A 23003-nucleotide genomic window follows, 5' to 3' on the forward strand; every position below is an offset into this window, starting at 1 on the left:
TTTCTAGCCAACAATGACAAGAAGGCTGGAATCTTGGTTATACATTTACAGGGAAATGAATTCTGTGAACAATAAGGGAACTGAGAAGAGGACTGCAAGTCTCAGATGAGAACTGCAGCTCCAGCTAACCCCTTCCTTCAGCCCGGTGCAAGCATGAAGGGAGGACCCAGCTAAATAATATCTGTACTCCCAAACCACAAAAACTGTGACCTAATATATTTGTATTCAGTTGCTACATTTGCGGTAATTTGTTCTACTGCAGTAAAAATTTACTATACCATAATAAAACTCCACAAAAACAGGCAAGAGGCTGGATAGGACCTGTGGGCCACAGTTTACTGACCCTTGAGTTACACCAATATATACACCTCAATAAGCATGACTGGTGTCACACTCTTCTGTGGGCCCATTCTCATGTTATGACCATAGTATTGTAACAGTGTACATGGGATATTTTCTGACAATATCACCATGGCAATGTGGACTCCTATGTCAGGTATTTTATTTTTTTGTGTGTGTCAGGTATTTTAATCTTTTATTATTTACTATAATTAATTATTTATTATTTACCATTCCACTCTCACCTTTATATACTCCAAGAATTTAAGAAGGAACATATGGCTTTAAAAAGTGTTAACATAATCCTTATAAATATCTTAGTCTTAGAATTTTCCTAGTTTATTCTATATTCCATAAAAAAATCACATTATTCTTTTTTTTTTTCTCACATGACTCACTCAACTCACTTGCACAAAGGTCTGGAATCGAGAATCCTTTTTCTGACGAGACTTGATCATTTCCAGGGCAAAAGGTTGGTTACTGCAAAAGGTAGCAGCGGCGTGCTTCAGCTTGTCCTCCCCTGGTCCACTGAACTGTGCCAAGAATGCAAAGAACACAGCAGAGAATGGCATACTGAGCTTATCTTAAGGCCAGGCAAAATGAGAGACAACCACCAATCCTTTCAGTATTCCACTAAGTGCTCTCAAGTGAATGGAGACTTACATATCTCTGTGGATTATCAATGTTTCTCCATTAAAAAAGGTCAGACTGACACATGCAGGCCTTTTCTGATCATAGCCTATCACAATGTTTTCCTGCTCACAGCCTACCACAACTTAGAAAGGCTGACACTGGGGGAACAGGAGACACAAAAGGCTTAAAGACTGAAGTTAAAATCTGATTTTTTTAGAATCTGATAGCTCACAAAAATTACTAACTGCTCCATAAAGAAAATCTTTGAGATTTTAGTTGATACTTTACTATATTATACCACAAATTTTTTGTTTCAGGGGCTCGTAGATGGCTCAATCAGCTGAGCATCTGACTCTTGGTTATAGCTCAGGTCACGGTCTCAGAGTCCTGGGACTGAGTCCCACATTGGGCTCCCTGCTCAGCGTAGAGTCTGCTCAAGGCTCTCTCTCTATGTCCCTCTCCCCCACTCATGCTCTCTTTCTAAAATAAATGGATAACTCTTTTAAAATAAAAATTTGTTTCGAGTAGTGTGCTGCCAAGCTAAGAGAACTCAGTTAAAACCTTTCCTGCTACCCTGAGATCTACAAAATGAGCTACACTATCACAGAGTAGCTGTAGAGTAACTTGGGTTTTTCAAGGAAGTGAAATCTCCTTAACAAGAATAATGCCAGAATGAGCCTGAGAAGATGCTTTGAAAAGCTGAGTAAATACAAGATGAGACTGGACAGTGATTTCCTGATCTTTTCTATGAGTCAAGTGGCTAAGAGAAGATCTCCTATGGGATTAGATTCTCAGCTATGATCTCAACATCAACGAAGGGAGTAAGATGAACATTGTCTTAGTCAACTTTCTAGTATTTGATCTTCTAAAAAGTTAGCATTATAAAGTTACCAAAACCTTGTGGCATTTCCCCAAGCAATCTATAAATTTCTGTGGGCATATCTACACAGTTTCTGTTCAACCTGGACATTTAGCATTTTGAGAACTGTGTCATCTGTTTCACTATTACTCATAGCCTTAACTACAACATTTTCTTTAAAAGTTTGGATCATACCTACTTTCCCCTAGAAAAATTTTCTGTATGTCCTACTTTGGGTCTCCCTGCTGTATCTTCCCATAACAACCCATACTCTCCCTTTTTTATAATTCTTATCGTACTTGAAAGGACTAATGACTGTTTTCTCACTGGTTATCAGCTCCACCCAGGCAGGAGCCGTGCTCGCTGTGATTGCCACTGTATCCCCAGCGTGTATCCCCAGCACCTGGAACAGTGTACATACTGTGGGGGACATACAAAGAGTCGGACAGAAAAACAGAATGTGTCTAACAGCTCTGATGGTCTCTGAACTCTTTCCTTATACTGTAAATGAGATTAAGTAATTTTCACTTTTCTACCTTTGTGATGGTAGTTCTGGATTTACAACTGTAATGTTTTACAGCATAATTCTGTGATTTGGACAATGGAAGACTGAAAATTCTACATTAGTTAAATTATTTTTATCAAGATTCATTTTGCTCTCTGTTCATTAAAACACAGAGAATATCTTTATTTTGATGAAAAGAGAGCACTTAGTTTGAATGAGCACAAATATTAAAAAAAATATTACCAAGGGCAGCCCCAGTGGCTCAGCGGTTTAGCGCTGCCTTCAGCCCAGGGCGGGATCCTGGAGACCTAGGATCGAGTCCGTCAGGCTCCTTGCATGAAGCCTGCTTCTACCTCTGCCTGTGTCTCTGCCTCTCTCTCTGTGTGTCTCTTGTGAATAAATAAATAAATAAAATCTTAAAAAAAATATTACCAAGAATAAAAAGATACTAACCAAGAGAATACATACTTGGACCCCTTTCGTCTTTATGGTAACTTTGCAAGATGTATGAGTTTGCATATTTGGAAAGATTACTCCACCTTGAGTCTGATCTTTAAGTGTCTATAAAAATATTAAAGTGAAATAGCCAATTTCCTTACCCAGGTCAGCAAATCTTCCCCAATCTGATCAATAACTGAGGTCTCATTCCTCTTTCGAACAGCCTTCATTTGCTCATTCAATCCAACTAAGGGGGGAAAAACAGAAAATAATTAAGTATACCTGCATTTTAGTTCGCATTACTGGTTGTACTGAAAATTTAGAACCTAAATTTTTTAAAAAAGGATTTTTAGAACCTAAATTTTTTAAAGGAACCTAAATTTTTAAAAAAGGATTTTCACAGTAGTATGGCTGCCTCTGGTCTCCTTAAATATAAATCTGAAAGCAATTCTTCTGCATACAGATATTGTTGAGCTCTATCCGAAAAACAGGTGCCAGAGCATTGAAACAATGTGGAAACTAGCACATTACACACTGTATATGTACATCAAATATGCATTTAACTTCAAGACGCCATCATAACCATGCTCATAAAGAAATTTCAATAGAACAGGTGATTCTGCCCCCTGTTCCTCTCAAAATGTTTTTGTTCACAGGCAGTTGTTATAATCAACCTGAACCTGTCGATGCATGCTGTTGAAACCTAAGATCACCCACAAAGACATAAAAAGGCATCAATTTGGTAGGCAGGTGTTGGCAGTTGGCGATGGCATCCTTGATGAAAGAAAGCTTGAGAATTAAGGATCACAGAGAAGCAGTGACTTACAGAGAAAGGAACTGTGTCTACAAAAGTCTCAGGAGACTATAACCAAGGAAAGCCAGCAAGGTAGAATTTTTATAGATTTACTCAAGCATTTCAAGCAACAATAAGATAATTCCTAAAAATTACCCCATCGTGATATTAGATGCTGAGTATTATATATAAGTATATATACACACACCACACAAATTATATGGCATATATATATTTAAAAACATATACACTACAATTGATAAGAAATTTCCAAGGGTATTTATATTTTTCATCTTTGACATTAACTTTAGATCCTAAGTCCTGTGGTAGCACTTCATATACAAAAGGCTAATGGTGTGGATGAGCGTCTGGGGAGGGGGATGTTCAATGATCTGATCACTTCTTTATGTTATATGCTCACATACAACATGGATGCACTTAGAAAAGTTTACTGTTATGATGCTTTTATATACTCACAATCTTTCATCTATTAAAAATGTTAGGGACAAAGATTTTTCTTACTGTGAAGTTGAAGAATATCTTCCAAGTTTGAAAAAATCTTCCGTAGTTCTGAAGGGGACAGAATTCCTTCCCTGGACACTCGCTGATAGAATACTTGATCAAGAACCTTTAGTGTTCGGACATGAGCTCTTTCAGTGTAGAACAATTCTAAGCAGAGAAAAAAGGAAACATGAAATGTTACCTCGTTCTGAATAATTCCGTGAGACCAAACACAGGCTCTAGCTGGAATTAAGCAGCAAATGAGCTCTATAATAATTATTTATAGTTTTAAAAGGATGTAGTATCTCTCATGTCACTTTCTAGATTGCATGAGACCCTCCTACATACCGGCTCTAAGAGCTGAGTGCTGGCAAATGAAAAATATCATTCAAAACTATTCTGGGGGCCCTGGGGTGGCTCAGTGGGTTAAGCGTCTGCCTTTAGCTCAGGTCACGATCCCGGGGTTCTGGGATGGAGAACCGCATTGGGCTTCCTGCTCAGTGGGGAATCTGCTTCTCCCTCTATCCATGCCCTCTGTTTGTGCTCTCTCTCTCAAATACAATCTTTTAAACAAACAAACAAAAAAACCCCAAAACTATTCTGTATATTAAAGTTAACAATGGGGCTCCTGGAGAGCTCAGTTGGTTAAGTGTCTGCCTTTGACAGGTCATGATCTTGGGGTCCTGGGATCAAGCCCCACATTGGGCTCCCTGCTTGGGAGGGAGTCTGCTTGTCCCCTTCCTTCTGCCCCTTCTCCTGTTTGTGCTGTCTGTCTCTCTCTCTCTCTCTTGCTCTCTCACAAATAAATAAAATCTTTAAAGTTAACAATGTACTCCAAAATCCTTTTGTCTTTTCACAACACTATTCACCAATCATAGCTAATAACATCAGAAAGCAGTAAGCCCAAACACCATTTAGCCTATTATTTCTTCAAAATAATAGTACTTTTGGTTATCTGATTTGCCTATAAACCCTCATTTCTGAGGCTAGACTTGTTATTTCACTATGTCTCAAAGTTATCAGACACAGGAAAGGTATTTATTGAAATCGCATCCTAAGGATAGTGGAGGGCACAGCATCCATGTCACCCACATCTTTGTCACATATATATATTAGGGCAAAATAAAGAACACTGCACTAGGGTAAAGGGACACCTGACTCCCAGTTTTGTCCCTATCATTTATCAGCTAGCTATATGATCTTGATTCATTCAACCACCCTGGGCCTGAGCTTCCCCATTTATACTATGCATAAAAATAACTTAACGATGAGACCAGGCTGCCTTAATGACTGTTCAACTTCAAGATCTATAATCCTATGAATCTTAAACATCTTGAAAGCTAAACACCTTTTCCTTTTAAATTACCATTAAGAACACAGAATCATTTGCATGTTTTGAGTTGGAAAGCTCAAGGATCATCTATCTAGTTTAACTCCCCTCTGTATAGAACAAAAGGCTAGCAGAAATTTTGAAGCCAACTCCAAAGCTTGGGGGCTTGTTTTAGTCTAATAAAACTCACTGTATGTGAACAACAACAAAGTCTAATTAAACTCACCATTAATTACTTCCTGTCTCTTGATCTCAGAAGGCTTTAGGCCCAGTAACACTTCTCGACTAACGAGCTGTTGCCAGTTGGGTGGATCTGTCTCTAAGTCATTTTCAAACTGTTCATCCTCACTTTGACTTTCTCCAAAAGCTATGCTGTCAAACCTGAATGAAAAAAACCAAAAACCAAAAAACAACAATGAATTCTATTTGGGGACATCAGATGGACAATGGGAAATGGAACAAGTTTTTCTATTACAGTAAATAAGTCATATTTCTGAAGTACTGCTTAGCACAGGGCCTGAAACATCACCCTCTCCTACAAAATGACTTATCTATGTTATATATACCTCTATAAATATCTTTTGAATGATGTGTGTTTATTAAGAATTTTCTTTTATACTAACAGATTTGTATACAGGTTTTCCTTTCCTTTAAAACTACGATGTCAGAGAAAAAAAGATATTATTTCTTAAAATATGCCTCTATTGAAAGCTACTTTAGGATTACTTACTTTCGAAAGGGTTTTGGTGTCCCATGCTCAGTCACCCTAAAACAATGGGGAACAAAGGGTCAACAAGAAAACAAAACAGTAATCAAGAAATTTATGCCTGAACATTTTCCAAACATACAAATGGCCAACAAGATAAGAAAAGATGTTCAACATCACTCATCATCAGGAAAATGCAAATCAAAACCACAAGGAGATATCATCTTGTCAGAATGGCTAGTATCAAAAAGACAAGAAATAACAAGTGTTGGCGAGGATGTGGAGAAAAAGGAACCCTTGTGCACTGTTGGTGGAAATGTAAAATGGTGCAGCCACTGTGGAAAACAGTAAGGAGGTTCCCCAAAAAATTAAAAATAGAAATACCGTACAGTCTACTAAGTTCATTACTGGGTATTTACCCAGAGAAAACAAAAACACTAATTTCAAAAGGTACAGCATAGCGAATACAGTCAGTGGTGTTCTATGATGACAGGCAGCAGCTACACCTTTGGCTAGCACAACATAAGGTATACATTTGTTATCACTATGTCCTATACCCAAAGTGAAGGCAATGCTGTATGTCAACTACACTTCAATGAAAAGGAGAAAAAAGAAATTTATGCCAGCAATACTAAAAACTGGGTTAAACTACAGTGACGGATAAATAATTCTTCTAGATAGTCAAATGATTTGATACAAAATAAATTTAAAACACTTCAGTAGAGACACCTGAGTGGCACAGTGATTGAGAATCTGCCTTCAGCTCAGGGCCTGATCCCAGGGTCCTGGGATCAAGTCCTGTATTGGGCTCCCTGCAGGAAGCCTGCTTCTCCTTTTGCCTATGTCTCTGCCTCTCTCTGTGTCTCTCTCATGAATAAATACATAATCCTTTAAAAAAATAAAATAAAATAAAACATTTCAGTACCTAATATTTACTACCAATAAGTTCTAGGACTTTCCCAAAAAGCACATGTGGGGGAAATGCTACTAAGTGTAGGAATAATATACAATGAAATAGCTGAGGGTTCTCCTAACATCCCCACCCTCCAAAGATACCACTGAATCACCTTTCCACTTCCCATTCCTCCTCCTGCACTTGGTCTAAGGGAGGAGGTGGGAAATCAAAGATGGTATTGGGAGTCCGAGGGGTATTATCTATGCAGTCTCCAGATGCTGGTGTTTCTCCAACTTGCTTTGATCCTGGAAAGACAAAATTCAAAAACTCAGATGGTGCTAATGAAGATAATGATTCCAAAAAAAATTAGTCCTGGAAGAGAACTTCAATCTATCCATAGCCACATTCCTATTCAAACAGTTGCATGTCATCTAGAACCAAAATTTTAATACATAAAATTTTAAATGCACTAAAAACTGTTCCTAGGAATATCATGTTTAAGCAACTTTAAAAAAATCAACATAATGGGGTGCTTGGGCGGCTCAGTCAGTTAAGCCTCCAACTTCGTTTCAGCTCAGGTCATGATCTCAGAGTCGTGAGTGAGACCGAGCCCCATGTGGAGTTCAGCACTGTGCATGGAGTTGGTTTGAGATTCTCTCCTTCTCTCCTGCCCCTCTTTATGTAATATCTGTTTCTCCCTCTTCTGAGGATTTTACTCACTTATACTTCCCATCTTCACTTCCCCCTCATTTCTTCCCAATGTTTAATATTATTATTATTATTATTATGGGGTTATTATTGGTTATTACTTAAGTTTAAATGATAGAATTGTATCTACATTTTTGTTTCATCAAGGAGTTAGTACCTTAACACTCTTGTCTATCAAAGTAGGTATTTAGTATCCATATTCTTCCCTTTCATTGTATTTTTTTTTTATAAGATTTCATTTATTTATTCATGAGACAGAGACAGAGACACAGGCAGAGGGAGAAGCAGACTCCCTGCAGGGAGCCCAGTGTGGGACTCCATCCCAGGACCACAGGATCACACTCTGAGGTGAAAGGAGACTGCTCAACCACTGAGCCACCCAGGTGCTCCATGACTTAACTTTCTTGAACAACTTTGTTTTTCTTAGTATTTCTAAATTACTTTGATTGCTGTCAAAACACTGTCATTTTATTCACATCTCAGATTTCTTCATTTGTTACATCATACTACCAACTGCTTAAAACCTCCCTTTTTCTTATCCCCTACTCCTTATGTTCCAATCTGGGGCAGTGGCTCCCTTTGCCTATGACCTAACCATCATCTGAGACTTGCTTGCCCTTCACCACTTCCCTGGGATGTTTCCAGTATTTCCCAGACCCCGTAACACTGCCTTCTTTCATTTTTCTCTCATTTTGCTGAAGTATGTATCTTCAAATCATGTTCAGGAAAGGACACACTTCAGTTAAGCTTTGAATCCTAGCATATCTGAAAATGTCTTTATACCCTTCTTCACGTCTGATGGGTAATTTGGATGGACATAGAATTCTAAGTTCAATAATTTTTTTATAGTAAGTTGCAAGGCCTGATTCCCATGTAATCTAGCCCCTGGTGTGATCATGAGAAATGTGATGCAGCATAATCCTCATTTTCCTTCCCCTCAAAGCTTTTGGGACTTGATCTCTGGTGTACAGAAATTTTTAGAGACATTCTAGGTATGGTTCTTGTTGTTACTTTTCTTACTGATATTAATTCATCATAGGTGGTTCCCAGCGAACTCTGTCTAAAGACAAGTCTTTTTCCCTTTGAGATGGTCTCTTCTATCATTTCTCCAATTGCCTCGCCTCTTATTTCTCCTGCTGATGTTTCGTCAAAGAAGAGAGAGACGTTGGACCTCTCAAGTGGCTCTCTACGTAATTCCTGTCTCTCTGATTTCTATCTCTCAACATTTCTGATATACATTCTGAAATATTTCCTTGACTTTATTTTTAGGGACTTTTTTTTTTTTTAAACTCTTGGCAGCTGTGGTGGTTTGAAAATATGTGCACAAATTCTTTGCTACTCCTCCCTCCCTTCTGGGGGTGGAGCCTAACTCCTTCCTGCTTGAGTGTGAGCTCGATTTAGGGGCTGGCTTTAACTTGCTGAAATGACAATGTGTGACCACAGAGACTAAGTCATTAAAGATAGGGGGGCTCCTTTCTTGTGCTCTCTTTTGGATCACTTAGGGGAAAGTTAGCTACCATGTCATGAACACTCATGCTGTTCTGTGGAGAAGCCCATGTGGTGAGGAGCCAAGGCCTCCAGCAAGGAGCATAGGCCCGAGGCCACCAGCTACCAGTGTGAGTGCAGATGCATATGTCTGGCCCCAGCTAAACTTTCAGATGGCTGATTGACATCTTGACTGCCACTACAGGAAATAGAATTGCCCAGCTAAGCTGCTCTCAAGTTCCTCACCAAAAATGTGACATAATAAATATGTTTTGTGTGAAGCTATGAAGTTTTAAGGTAGTTTATCACAGTAGTTATTGTATTCTATGTAATAGTTATATTATTATTTTTAAACATTTTATTTATTCACTAATGAGAGACACAGAGAGAGAGAGAGAGAGAGAAAGAGTGGCAGAGACACAGGCAGAGGGAGAAGCAGGCTCCATGCAGGGAGCCCAACGTGGGACTCAATCCCGGTCTCAAGGATCACGCCCTGGGCGAAAGGAGGTGCTAAATCACTGAGCCACCCGGGCTGCCCAGCATTATTATTCTTGTTTTATAAGTGTAATAACTTTTAAAATTTCCCCAAGCATACTAACTTAGAGGTATTTTTTTAAGTTTTTGTCTTTTACCTAAATTATTGTTTTCGGCCAGGGGCAGTTTTTTTAAAATTTTTTTTATAAATTTATTTTTTATTGATGTTCAATTTGCCAAGATATAGAATAACACCCAGTGCTCATCCCATTAAGTGCCCCCCCCCCAGTGCCCGTCACCCAGTCATCTCCACCCCCCGCCCACCTCCCCTTCCACTACCCCTAGTTTGTTTCCCAGAGTTAGGAGTCTTTCATGTTCTGTCTCCTCCCTGATATTTCCCACTCATTTTTTACTCCTTTCCCCTTTATTCCCTTTCACTATTTTTATATTCCCCAAATGAATGAGACCATATAATGTTTGTCCTTCTCCGATTGACTTATTTCATTCAGCATAATAGCCTCCAGTTCCATCTACAATGAAGCAAATGGTGGGTATTTGTCGTTTCTAATGGCTGAGTAATATTCCATTGTATACATAGACTACATCTTCTTTATCCATTCATCTTTCGATGGACACCGAGGCTCCTTCCACAGTTTGGCTATTGTGGACATTGCTGCTATAAACATTGGTGTGCAGGTGTCCCGGCATTTCATTGCATCTGTATCTTTGGGGTAAATCCCCAGCAGTGCAATTGCTGGGTCGTAGGGCAGATCTATTTTTAACTCTTTGAGGAACCTCTACACAGTTTTCCAGAGTGGCTGCGTCAGTTCACATTCCCACCAACAGTGCAAGAGGGTTCCCCTTTCTCCACATCCTCTCCAACATTTGTGGTTTCCTGCCTTGTTAATTTTCCCCATTCTCACTGGTGTGAGGTGGTATCTCACTGTGGTTTTGATTTGTATTTCCCTGATGACAAGTGATGCAGAGCATTTTCTCATGTGCTTGTTGGCCATGTCTATGTCTTTCTCTGTGAGATTTCTGTTCATGTCTTTTGCCCATTTCATGATTGGATTGTTTGTTTCTTTGCTGTTGAGTTTAAGAAGTTCTTTATACATCTTGGAAACTAGCCCTTTATCTGATACGTCATTTGCAAATATCTTCTCCCATTCTGTAGGTTGTCTTTTAGTTTTGTTGACTGTATCTTTTGCTGTGCAAAAGCTTCTTATCTTGATGAAGTCCCAATAGTTCATTTTTGCTTTTGTTTCTCTTGCCTTCGTCGATGTATCTTGCAAGAAGTTACTGTGGCCAAGTTCAAAAAGGGGGTTGCCTGCGTTCTCCTCTAGGATTTTGATGGAATCTTGTCTCACATTTAGATCTTTCATCCATTTTGAGTTTGTCTTTGTGTATGGCACAAGAGAGTGGTCTAGTTTCATTCTTCTGCATGTGGATGTCCAATTTTCCCAGCACCATTTATTGAAGAGTGTCTTTTTTCCAGTGGATAATCTTTGCTCCTTTGTCGAATATTAGTTGACCATAAAGCTGAGGGTCCACTTCTGGATTCTCTAATCTGTTCCATTGATCTATGTGTCTGTTTTTGTGCCAGTACCACACTGTCTTGATGACCACCGCTTTGTAGTACAACCTGAAATCTGGCATTGTGATGCCCCCAGCTATGGTTTTCTTTTTTAAAATTCCCCTGGCTATTTGGGGTCTTTTCTGATTCCACACAAATCTTGGGCAGCCCGGGTGGCTCAGCAGTTTAGTGCTGCCGTCAGCCCAGGGCGTGATCCTGGGGACCCGGGATCAAGTCCCACATGGGGCTCCCTGCATGGAGCCTGCTTCTTCCTCTGCCTATGTCTCTGTCTCTCTCTCTCCCTGTGTCTCTCATGAATGAATAAATGATTAAAAAAAAAAAAAAAAAACTGATTCCACACAAATCTTAAAATAATTTGTTCCAACTCTCTGAAGAAAGTCCATAGTATTTTGATAGGGATTGCATTAAACGTGTAAATTGCAGGGACAGTTTTTATGTTTATTTTGTATTCTCTTTTTTATGTCATTGATATAGTTGGCATTATGTATTATCTTAGGACTTGGTTCTAACAAGGAAATTTTACCAAGAATGAGTAATACTATTCATATTTGAGAATGCAGGGCTGGGTAGCTGCTGTGGCTTTCCTTTACAGCCATACGGATGTAAGCCCATTGTAGCTGGGAGCTCCCTGGGCAGAGTGAGACCCTGGCATGTTTACACTCAGGTTTTAGGCTCCCAATGTTAGAACTCCACAGCACTAATATTACAGAGGACTTACCTTGCCCTACATAATTCAACTTTTCTAAGAGAACACACTCATTTTCTTCTGGTGTATACAACATGCGGCTCATATTTTACAATGCAAGGACCAGAAACTGCTGACATCATTGTTTTGATTATAGACCTCCAATTAATTCATTATTTTCAGCTTTACTTCTTACTCATGCACTCCATAAGACATGCCAACTCTGAGCCCAACATCTCTCCAAAGTTTCCAACAGGCAGCCTGGCTCCCACCTGGGCCTCCTTGAATACATTATAGACTCCAGCTTCCTCTATGATGTTTTATCCCTCAAATCACTCTTGTCCACTTTTAATCTCCCCCAAATTTGGTAAAATATCTTACTTGTTAATATCTTCCCTTCCTCTACTTCCCTTCTCTTTATGTTTTTTATTTAGTTGTTACTGGTTACCTATCTGCCATGTTTTTATTTCAATGTGAGCTGGGAGCCATGAATTCGTACATCTACTCAACTCAACGTCTTCAGAATTCCATATAAGGCAAACCTCCAGATTTTTCTATGCATGTCACCCCTCCTGCTTTGTCTCAAATCCATGCTTCCTTGCCCCCCACCCCGTTCTGCTACAGCCCTCTCAAATGGAGACAGATGTTTCCATTATATAATACATACTTCAGTGTGGAGATGAGACAAATAGATACCCTTGTTCCTCAACACTACTTTTAGACCACTATCTTGCCTTCTTAGAGAAATCCCTTTCTGCACTGAGGCTCTCCCTCTTTATGACAATCATCTAGTAGTACTGAACCTTCGGCTGCTGGTGCCGTTTTCATCTCTTTGCTGCTATCACAAGGGGTGACCTCAAACCCCAGGGATGTTAAGGTATTCCAACTCTTGGCTTCTTGGCTCCTTACTTTCTTCATCTCTAGTAATTTCCCCTCTGCCACTCCAGTGACAAGTCCCACAGCTTTATCCTTGACCTTGTCATACCAGAAATTGAACTGCTTCCAAAATCACTAATACAGATAGGCATTCCCTTCTCCAAATACAGCACCAATTCTCTTATCTTACTTGCTTAAGAAACCCATTATAACAAGCATGAAGAAATATGGTCACAAGCTTTCTTCCCCAATGATCTACAATTACTTCACATCTTTCTCTACTCTTTAAGGCCTCTTGGCCTTCTTGCTCAGCTAATAATCTTGCCCTCACACACACTCTGGCTCTCATCTCTGCTCTCCTTCTCAAAACCTTGTCCTACTAGTTATAGACAGTTATTTCCTGCATCTTCAACCTCTTCCTCTCAACTAGCTTCCCTTTAGTATTAAAAAAAAAAAAATCTCCAGTAACTCAGATTTTTAAAAAAAGTCTTTTTTAGACTCCTCCCACATCTGCCCCTAGCTACTAAGTCCCCTCAACACGCCTTTTACCCTTTCATTACTAGATCTGGCACAATTTGAATTTTTATTTATGTGACTATTTTTATTTATGAGACTAAGTGGCACAGGGCAAGAATCTATGTATAATTATTGTGTGCTAACATCTGATACAAAGCAAATGTCTGACAGCTCAGTCAGTATTTCTGAATTGACAAGAACTCAAAATGAGCATTCAGCATGGATTTATCACTTGTAGAACATTAAAATGTTAAAATGAAATTGGATTCAGTCTTGGTTAAAACAATATGCCACTCTATTTCTTACTTAGTGGGACTGAAAATCTCAATACTTAGTTACTAAATCGAACTATAGCACCGGCTTACCTGTATCATTCTCCTTCCCTCCTTCCTGGGAAAGAGTGGCCCCAGCAGCCACAGAGGACATGGGATTGGCTGGCAGGTATCCGACCTCTGTTCCTTCGCCTGCTAACGCACTCTGGCGCAACTTGGCAGGGTCCTGAGGCTCAGGACTCACAGAAGAAGGTGTGGATAAGTGCTTCGGGTGGCGCTGCTTCTGTAGTTCCATGGCTCTGCCAACTGAACAGAAAGCAATGGTTAACAATTTATGTTGCAAAAAGGCTTAAAAAAAAAAAGATGATGCAAAGGATTTAAAAAAAGATGTCTGGAACATGGTGGACCCTAGAAAAATATCTATGAATTGTTACAGAGTGAGGAATAGATAGATAGGAAAAAATGGCAGAAGGAAGAAAAGAGAGTGAAAGGAAGGATGAAAAGAAAAGAAAGGGAAGAGGGAGGAAGAGAGAGAGGAGGGAGAGAAAGAGATGAAGGCAGGTGGAGGAGGGCTGGAGAGAAGGAAGAAGAAGATGGAAGATGAGGGGGAATGACGGGAGGGAGAAAAGGACAGGAGAGCAATGGCAGGAATACTGAGAGAGGAAGACAGAGGCACACAGAACTATGCTTACTTGTGAGAGTGAGAATGAAGCCTGTTATTCCTGGGAGCTCATGGCCCTCCACCCCTCCCCGATACTCGCAGCTTCATTCTTACATTGTGCCTCAGAGACTACAGAAACTGCTGGCAGCCAGCTCACCACTCCTGCTCAGGTCAGTAACTATAAGAAGTCAAAACACACTCATGTCCTCAGTTGTCATCATCGCCCAGAAGCACTGCACTCCCTCACACAGCTCTGGATAAACCTAATCTTCAAATTCTTCCTTCTCTTATTCCTCAATTCCTCTTCTACATCCCTTGGAACTCATGGTCAGCATCTGTGAAATACTCCATTCTCTTCAACCTCTTCTCTTTGAATTTCCTTCATCTTCTCAGTGTTTCTTGAGCAAGGGGCACCACTGGTGTCTGAGAATTTCGCACTGTACCACAATCCCACCCCTACTCCAGCCTGGCCAATGATTTCAAATGTAGAGCTGCCCAGTTGAAGACCAGTACATAACCTGATTTCCCTGGCTGAGCTTCCATCCTCCCTATTTTTCCCCCAGATCAGTGGCCTGATCTCTCTCTCTATTGGGCCCAAGGGTGGAGGGAGGTCAGGAAATAAAGCACAATGGAGAGGTGGAGAAACTGCAGAAGTATGGTGAGTAATATGTGTATGAAAAGATTAAACAAAGAATGGTGGAGAAATCCAGGCACATTTAGTTTTTTTAATTTAACAGATGTTGGATGCAAACAAAAATCAGAACAGGTAAGTAAATTACGTTATGGACAACTGCTGGGATAATGCCATTAAAGAAGATGTTTAAGATAATTATAGAGCCACATGGGGGTAGTTGGTTCAGAAGTAACCTTGAAATAAAGGCACAATGGAAGCTCAATGGAATCATTTCAGGAACACCTTTGTCCAGCAATTCATTCTAGCTAAGTGAGCCTCTGAGGGAAGATGGTGGGAGCTGGTGAGAAGGCTGCTTTTCCGACTTAACATACTTGCACTGTTGTCGTGACGGCTTGGTCTCCTTGGGGGTCCCAGGATGCTGGGGAATCCTCTGCGCTTTCCTTTTTCTTCGCCTTCTCGATCTTTCTTCATACTCTGCTAGAGTTGAGGTACAATCAGAGAGGTTAGGAGATACATAACAGAGTAGACTTCTTTTGTGGCTTTCAAACACAGAAAGGCAATTCTAATGGTCAGCTGAGAGAATTGGTTAAATGGGAGTGAAGGACACACACACAGAGCACTTGATAGAGGGCGGCATGTGGTACTGTGCACACATCAAATGCAAGGTGTCTTTTCAACCCCTTTAAAGCTGGCATTTTTGGAAAACAAAGGTAATTTTAGAACACATTTACTGGGACCTTGTTCCAAGCAGTTCATCCAACTACTGAACGAGTACTTAATAAGCTCTTAATGTGTGAGGGCAAAGTGCTAAAAGCTGGGGATACAATGAGGGAGGCCCTTGCCCTCACAGAGCTTCAGAGTCTAACAAAAACTAAAGAGAAACATACATAATTACAACTATGACAGGGGTCATAAAAGGAAAGACAAGGCTGTTGGGATGGCACTCTCTATATAAACTGCTATCTGCACTCCTCACTGTCTCATCCTTGCTTTACATGCTTGGATTTCTCGCTAGATTTCTGAGCTTCCTGAGAGGAGGGGCCATATCATACACCTATTAGCATGCCTAGTACCAACCTGCTGGAACGGTAAGTACCAAGAAGGACACCACTGCAACCTGTGTAAAGAAGCATGGAGACCCAAACACATTATTACCCAGTTTTACCTTGATTTTTGGAAGGAATCCAATCCGACCCCGCTTGTGCTCCAAATTTCGAGGTTCTTTCACTTTTACCCCCAAATGCTTCATGTACATTAGGATAACATACTGCATTGTTGAACTGGAGGAGAAAAATTAAATAAAATAAGAATTCTACGAAGGGGGACTCCTGGATGGCTCAGCGGTTGAGCATCTGCCTCTGGCTCAGGGTATGATCCTGGAGTTCTGGGACTGAGTCCCACACTGGGCTCCCTATGAGGAGCCTGCTTCTCCTTCTCCCTATGTCTCTGCCTCTCTCTCTGTGTCTCTCATAAACAAATAAATAAAATCTTAAAAAAAGAATTCTGAGAAGGGAGGGTAGGTAGAATAAAGATATCAAATGGCTTCAAAAACCCCAATGCTGGAATCCTTAGAAATCATTCATCAAGGAAAAACTAAGGAAGAATCTATTTGTTGCAAATAGAAAAAGATTCTACTCAAGATGCGAGGATATTAGTCAAGTAAAATTGAGGCCACCAGAGGGAGACAGTCTGAATTTTGAAGTTAAAAGAGAGAAATCCTATTTAGGACTGACAGGAAAAAAGTTTCTTTTTTTCATCAAATTCTAGGGGAAAAAAAACCCCAGTTATATTACCTCTTATCTTCTTCCACAGGCTGAGCAGTCATCCTAAAAATAAAAATATTTCAAAATTAAATACTGTCATATAATGAAAGAGATGCTACTCACTCAGACAACACCTGAAACAACAGAGCAGAGCTAGATGCTTTGGGCCACCCTCAATCTTTGTCACCTGGCATAAAATACCAAAAAAAATGCAAACCCCTCAAGGGACCATATGCTTTCCTCACTCATGTCATCAATTGTCAATATTTTCTGGCATGAGATCATTTCAAAGCCGATGAACTGAGACCACTGAAAGTGCTCAACCTGTTTTTCATCAGTTAGAAATTTTATAGTCACTCATTTTACCAATACCCAGAAAAAGAAACACAAGAGCTTTGCTAAAACATCAGCAAAACTGAAAAATTAAACCATTAAAACCCAAATACATAGCTCCACATATGCAATCTGCCACCCCTTCTAAATTTGTTCAAGGTGTGCATGAAGCATAATGAGCATCTCCAGAGAGAGGGTATGTCTACATATACTTCTGTTACTTACAACACTTCTTCGATTTTGGCAACAATCTGTTCTGCACATGCCCGTTCCTTCTCCAAAGTTACCCGGTCCTTGTCTCGCTCTGCGTCGAGTTTAGTCAGCTCGCTTTCAGCCAAGGTCAGTCCCATGCTACGCTTCTGCCTAAAGGGAACAGGACAACTTCCTGAGATAGCCCAGAGAAGCACTATCTCCCTCTGGAAATCCTTCATCAGACATTCCATAGCTAAGAGTTTCTAGCAACAGGTAAAATGTCAGTTTTCTATTTTGGGGCCCCTGTCACCTAGGACACCGGAGGAAAAGAATTCTAGAGGTGATCGCTCAACAGGACACATCCTGACGGAGCACACTTAGCCTAGAAGAACAGTGGGTTCAGTGAGTCCTGGAAGCGTATGGAATGGGGACTACAGACTCAGTACACACCAACTCTGACTCCAGGTGCGCATTTTTTTTTTTTTTTTTGCTCATTATGTTTTAATCACAGTGATAAAGACCGTACTCTGAGCCAAGGACTTAACGTGTAAACTTTTGCTACCTAAAAAGAAGATTAATTCAGAATAACCACATCAGCTTCTATCACCCAGCAAGCTTACCGAAAATCCTCCAAGTGCCTCTGAACTTCTGGGTGGACTCTTTCCTGCATTGTTTGGATATAGTGGCGGTGTAGATCCTCAGGTATAAGCTCAGGTCTCCTTTTTTCTGCATCACGGAAAGGCAAAGAGTTATGTGATTTTAAAGGTACGTTCTGGGAGTGCCTGGGTGGCTCAGTTAAGTGTCTGCCTTCAGCTCAGGTCATGATCCTGGGGTCCTGGGATTGAGTCTCACATCGGGCTCTCTGCTCAACAGGGAGTCTGCTTCTTCTCCCTCTGTCCCTCCCTCTGTTCATGCTTGGTCTCTCACTTTCTCTCAAGTAAATATATAAGTCTTAAGGGTATGTTCTGTGTGTTGTAACTGGCAATATATCAATGCTATTTGGTGAGAACTCAAAGTAGAGCAAGAGAAGGTCTTCAATGCATTTACGTATTCTACTTCACATCGCAGATTTCATATACTATATTTTAAATGTATTACAGACTCTCTTTCCATTGTGATTGAGATGCCCTACTAGCCGTCATGTGATAGATAACACCTTTAGAGCTGAGCTGAGCTGAGCTACGGATTCTCCAGGATACGGATGCTCCAGACTTACCTAGATCTACTGATATTTCATCAGGCACAGAAACTTTCAGGTGCTAAAACAAAAATGCAAACAGAAAGTCACACAACACTAAGCACTCTTAGAGATATATATATAAGAATTCATATAAAGTGAAGAGATGCAACTTGGATAGCTATTTTTATAATCACATTCAGGGATAAGCTCACCTACCCCATCCAAATGTCACAGCTGTGGATAGTCTCACTGTTTAAACTTGAAAATAAGCCCTTTCCCCAAGGATCACACTATCGGGGAAATATCTGTAGTTTGGTTAATATACTCAGTTATACATCATTTGAAATCAATATAGCTAAAATCTAAACAGTGTGTATATTATATGGAAAACTTTGTCATATACAACCACGATTTTTTTTTTTTTTTGCTGTATTTGAGACCATAGATCATATATTGCTGGTAATTTCCTATGTAAAGTTAAAGGACCCTCATGACATTCACGCCTCAGTGAGAAGGTATTGGATGTCAATGTTGAGGCTTTGGAGTATTAGACCTCCAATAACTATCTGTAGTTTTTACTATTGAGCCAACGAAGATAACTGTGTCATAATTAACTTCTTCTTAGCTAGGATTTTCCCCATAATAACTGCAGTTTCTTGTCCCATTATCATATAACTGTGTTTTCCGTCTCACCATCTGGGAAATTTTCCATTTAGAGAAACTATCTTAACCTCTTCATGCTTACTTTGTATTATATACTTACTTAAGTCATCTACTTCCAGAATTTAAACAATTCCTTTAAGATCTAAAGCTTTATATTAAAAAGTCATTGGTGAAAATTATGAGATCTCCAATATTCATCAGAACAATGAAATAGATTTCAAAGCTTTCTCTTTAACTGAAGTTGCCACACAGTAGCTCAAATCAACTGTCCTAGAAGTACTGCCAGCACAAATGCAAAAAAAGATTTACATGCTCATTTCTGTATTTATATGAAATTAATATCACCAGTGGTATTAAAGAATCATTAGCAAATAAATTTAGCAGGGTTCTTATACTCTAATGTTGATAAATTTAATACAGATCATGAGCAGCAAAATAAAGATTTGACTTAGTTTGAAGCTATTAAGAAATGTGAAATTAATTTCGAGATTTACCTGAAATAAATGAAGTAAATCAAAAAGATATATGCACCTCTCTGTTCATTGCAGCATTATTTACAATAGCCAAGATATGGAAGCAGCCTAAGTGTCCATCAACAGATGAATGAATAAAGAAGATGTGGTAAATATACATAATGGAATATTACTTGGCCATAAAAAAAGAATGACAACTAGCCACCCATGACAACATGGATGGACCAAGTGGGAATTGTGCTAAGGAAAATGGTCCAGAGAGAGAAGATAAATACCATATGATTTCACTTATATGGGAAATATAAAAAACTAAAACCTATGAGCAAACACACAAAAAAAATAGAAATGGATTCATAAATACAGAGTGGACTGATGGCTGCCAGAGGGTAAATGGGGTGGAGAATGGGTGAAATGAGTGGTGGTGATTAAGAGGCACAAACTTGCAATCATAAAATAAGTAAGTCACAAAGTACAACATCCATTCCTGATAAAAACTCTTGACAAGGCAGATCTAGAGGGAACATATATCAACATAATAAAGCCCATATTTGAAAAACCCACAGCTAACATCAAACTCAATGGGAAAAAACAGAGTTTTCCCCCTAAGGTCAGGAACAAGACAAGGATGTCCACTCTCACGACTTCTATTCAACTAAGTTCTGAAGTCCTAGCCACAGAAAGCAGACAACAAAAAGAAGAGGCACCCAGATTGTTAAGGAAGAGGTAAAACTTTTACTATTTACAGATGACATGAACCATATAGAGAAAACCTAAAAGATTCCACCAAAAGCCGGCTGGAACTGACAAACGAATTCAGTAAAGTTGCAAGATACAAAATCAACATACAGAGATGTATTACATTTCTATACACTAATAATGAAGCAACTGAAAGAGAAATTAAGAAAACAATCCCATTTGTAACTGCACTACAAATATTAAGATATCTAGGAATAAACCTAACCAAAGAGGTGAAAGACGTGTACTCTGATAAAGGAAACTGAAGATGACACAAAGAAATAGAATTTCATTCTCAAAGATTAGAAGAACAAATATTATTAAAATGTCTATATTACCCAAAGCAAAGTACACATCAACACAATCCCTATCAAAACAGCAACAGCATTTTTTACAGAACTAGAACAAACAATTCTAAAATTTTTAAGGAACCACAAAGATCTTGAATAGCCAAAGTAACCTTGAAAAAGAAAAGCAAAACTGGTGGCATCACAATTCTGGACTTCAAGTTCTATTATAAACCTGTAGTGATCAGTACAATATGGTACTGACACAAAACAGACACATAGATCAATGGAACAGAACAGAAAACCCAGAAATAAATCTACAACTATACAGTCAACTAATCTTTAACAAAGCAAGAAAGAATATCCAATGGGAAAAGGAAAATTTCTCCAATAAATAGTGTTGGGAAAACTGGACAGCTACATGCAAAAGAATGAAACTGGACCACTTTCTTACACCATACACAAAAATAAATTCAAACCATTTTAAAGATCTAAATGTGAGACCTGAAGTCATATAAATACTGTGAGAACACAGGCAGTAACCTCTTGACATTGGCTGTAGCAACTTTTTTCTAGATACATCTCCTGAGGCAAGGGAAACAAAAACAAAAATAAACTACTAAGGCCATATCAAAATAAAAAGCTTCTGCACAGTGGTGGAAATGACAAAACTAAAAGGCAATTATGGAATGGGAGAGGATATCTGCAAATGACATACCCAATGGAGGATTAGTATCCAAAATATATAAAGAACTTACAAAACTCAACACCCAAAAAACAAATAATCTAATTTGAAAATGGGCAAAAGACATGAACAGACATTTCTCCAAAGATCTACAGATGGCCAACAAACACATGAAAAGATGCTCATCCTAACCTACATCAAGGAAATGCAAACCAAAACCACAGTGAGACACCACCTCACATCTGTCAGAACGGCTAAAATCAACAACGCAAGAAACAACAGGCATTGGCAAGGATGTAGAGAAAAAGGAGAAAAAGTCCCTCTTGCACTGTGGAATGCAAACTGATACCACCAGTCTGGAAAACAGAATGGAGGTTCCTCAAAAGTTAAAAATAGAGCTATCTTACTATTCAGCAGTTGCACTACTGGGTATTTACCCAAAGAATACAAAAACACTAATTCAAGGGGATATATGCCCTTCTATGTTTATAGCAACATTATTTACAATAGCCAAGATATGGAAGCAGCTCAAGTACACTCTGATCGATGAATAAAGAAGATGGCGCATAGTTAGACAATGAAAATTATTTAGCCATAAAGAAGAATGAAATCTTGCCATTTGCAATGACTTGTATGGAGCCAGAGAGTATAATGCTAAGTGAAATAGGTCAGAGAATGTTAGAGAAAGACAAATACCATGATTTCATTCATAAAACAAATGAGCAAAGGGAAAAAAGACAGAGACAAACCAAGAAACAGATTCTTAATTATAGAGAACAAACTGAGAGTTACCAGAGGGAGTGGGGTGGGATTTGGATCAAATAGGAGATACAAGGAGTGCACTTGTTATTAACACTGAGTGATGTATGGAATTGTTGAATTACTATACTATACACTTGAAACTAATAAAACAATGTCAATTGTACTTCAATCTTTAAAAAAGGAAATATAAAATTCAAATATACTTCAACATACTGTCATTTCTTCATGGAAGTAAATTTTCTTAATAAATATAATGTATAATATTTTACACTGGCAGTATTCATAATATCAGCATAATGAGAACCCTAATTAATTCACTCAATAAATACCTGAGTGATCAGTCTGTGCCAGGATCTATTTAGTGTTGTAGAAACAGCAATAAACAGAACAAAAATATCTGCCTTAATGGAAGCTTTAGGGATGCCTGGGTGGCTCAGCGGTTTAGTGCCTGCCTTCTGCCCAGGTCGTGATCCTGGGGTCCCAGAATCGAGTCCCATATCGTGCTCCCTGCAGAGAGCCTGCTTCTCCCCGTGCCTAGGTCTCTGCCTCTCTCTCTGTGTCTCTCATGAATAAATTTTAAAAATCTAAAAAAAAAAAAAAAAAAAAAATGAAAGCTTCACATATAATCTCAGTTCTACAGACAAAAATAACACAGGAAAGGGGACAGACAGTGAAGACATAAAATTTCAAGTAGGGTGCTCAGGGAAGGCCTCACTGAGAAGGTAACTGTATTTCACAATGTGTAGGCATGTAGGTAATATAAAGGAATATAAGAAAATAAAAAAATATAAGGAAAATGGGGCAGGAGCTGGAGGGAGAAGTGGTCTGTTTCAGTGTAAGTCTCTTTTAAGATAGGTAAACTCACAATGTTTGCATGCTAATGTGAATGATTCAGCAGGAAACAAAGAACTGATGGTGCTGGAGAGATGACAGTTGCTTGGATCATGTCGAGCAGGTAGAAGGAAATACACCAACCCAGGTGAAGAGGGCAAGAGTAGGCCTTGGAGAAAAGAAGGCAAGCTAGCT

At 39.2% G+C, this 23003-nt stretch overlaps 1 protein-coding gene across 4 annotated transcripts in view; it reads right to left on the reverse strand.

Annotated features, from left to right (window-relative positions):
- ARHGEF12 (Rho guanine nucleotide exchange factor 12) overlaps positions 1-23003 on the reverse strand; it is a 150098-nt gene that overhangs the window by 20796 nt on the left and 106299 nt on the right. For 3 of the 4 annotated variants that reach the window (XM_038535888.1, XM_038535889.1, XM_038535886.1), the window contains 13 exons: positions 18409-18451; positions 17813-17918; positions 17226-17363; positions 16698-16730; positions 16070-16184; positions 15276-15381; positions 13703-13915; positions 7172-7304; positions 6129-6164; positions 5625-5779; positions 4090-4236; positions 2936-3021; positions 747-872 (listed from right to left, as the gene is read on the reverse strand). In XM_038535888.1, the coding sequence (XP_038391816.1) occupies positions 747-872; positions 2936-3021; positions 4090-4236; positions 5625-5779; positions 6129-6164; positions 7172-7304; positions 13703-13915; positions 15276-15381; positions 16070-16184; positions 16698-16730; positions 17226-17363; positions 17813-17918; positions 18409-18451 (1437 nt within the window). The remainder of the gene's footprint in view (positions 1-746; positions 873-2935; positions 3022-4089; positions 4237-5624; positions 5780-6128; positions 6165-7171; positions 7305-13702; positions 13916-15275; positions 15382-16069; positions 16185-16697; positions 16731-17225; positions 17364-17812; positions 17919-18408; positions 18452-23003) is intronic. The other variant, XM_038535887.1, reaches the window with a different exon arrangement.

Source organism: Canis lupus, chromosome 5 (assembly GCF_011100685.1).
Source record: "Canis lupus familiaris isolate Mischka breed German Shepherd chromosome 5, alternate assembly UU_Cfam_GSD_1.0, whole genome shotgun sequence".
Lineage (NCBI taxonomy): Eukaryota > Metazoa > Chordata > Mammalia > Carnivora > Canidae > Canis > Canis lupus.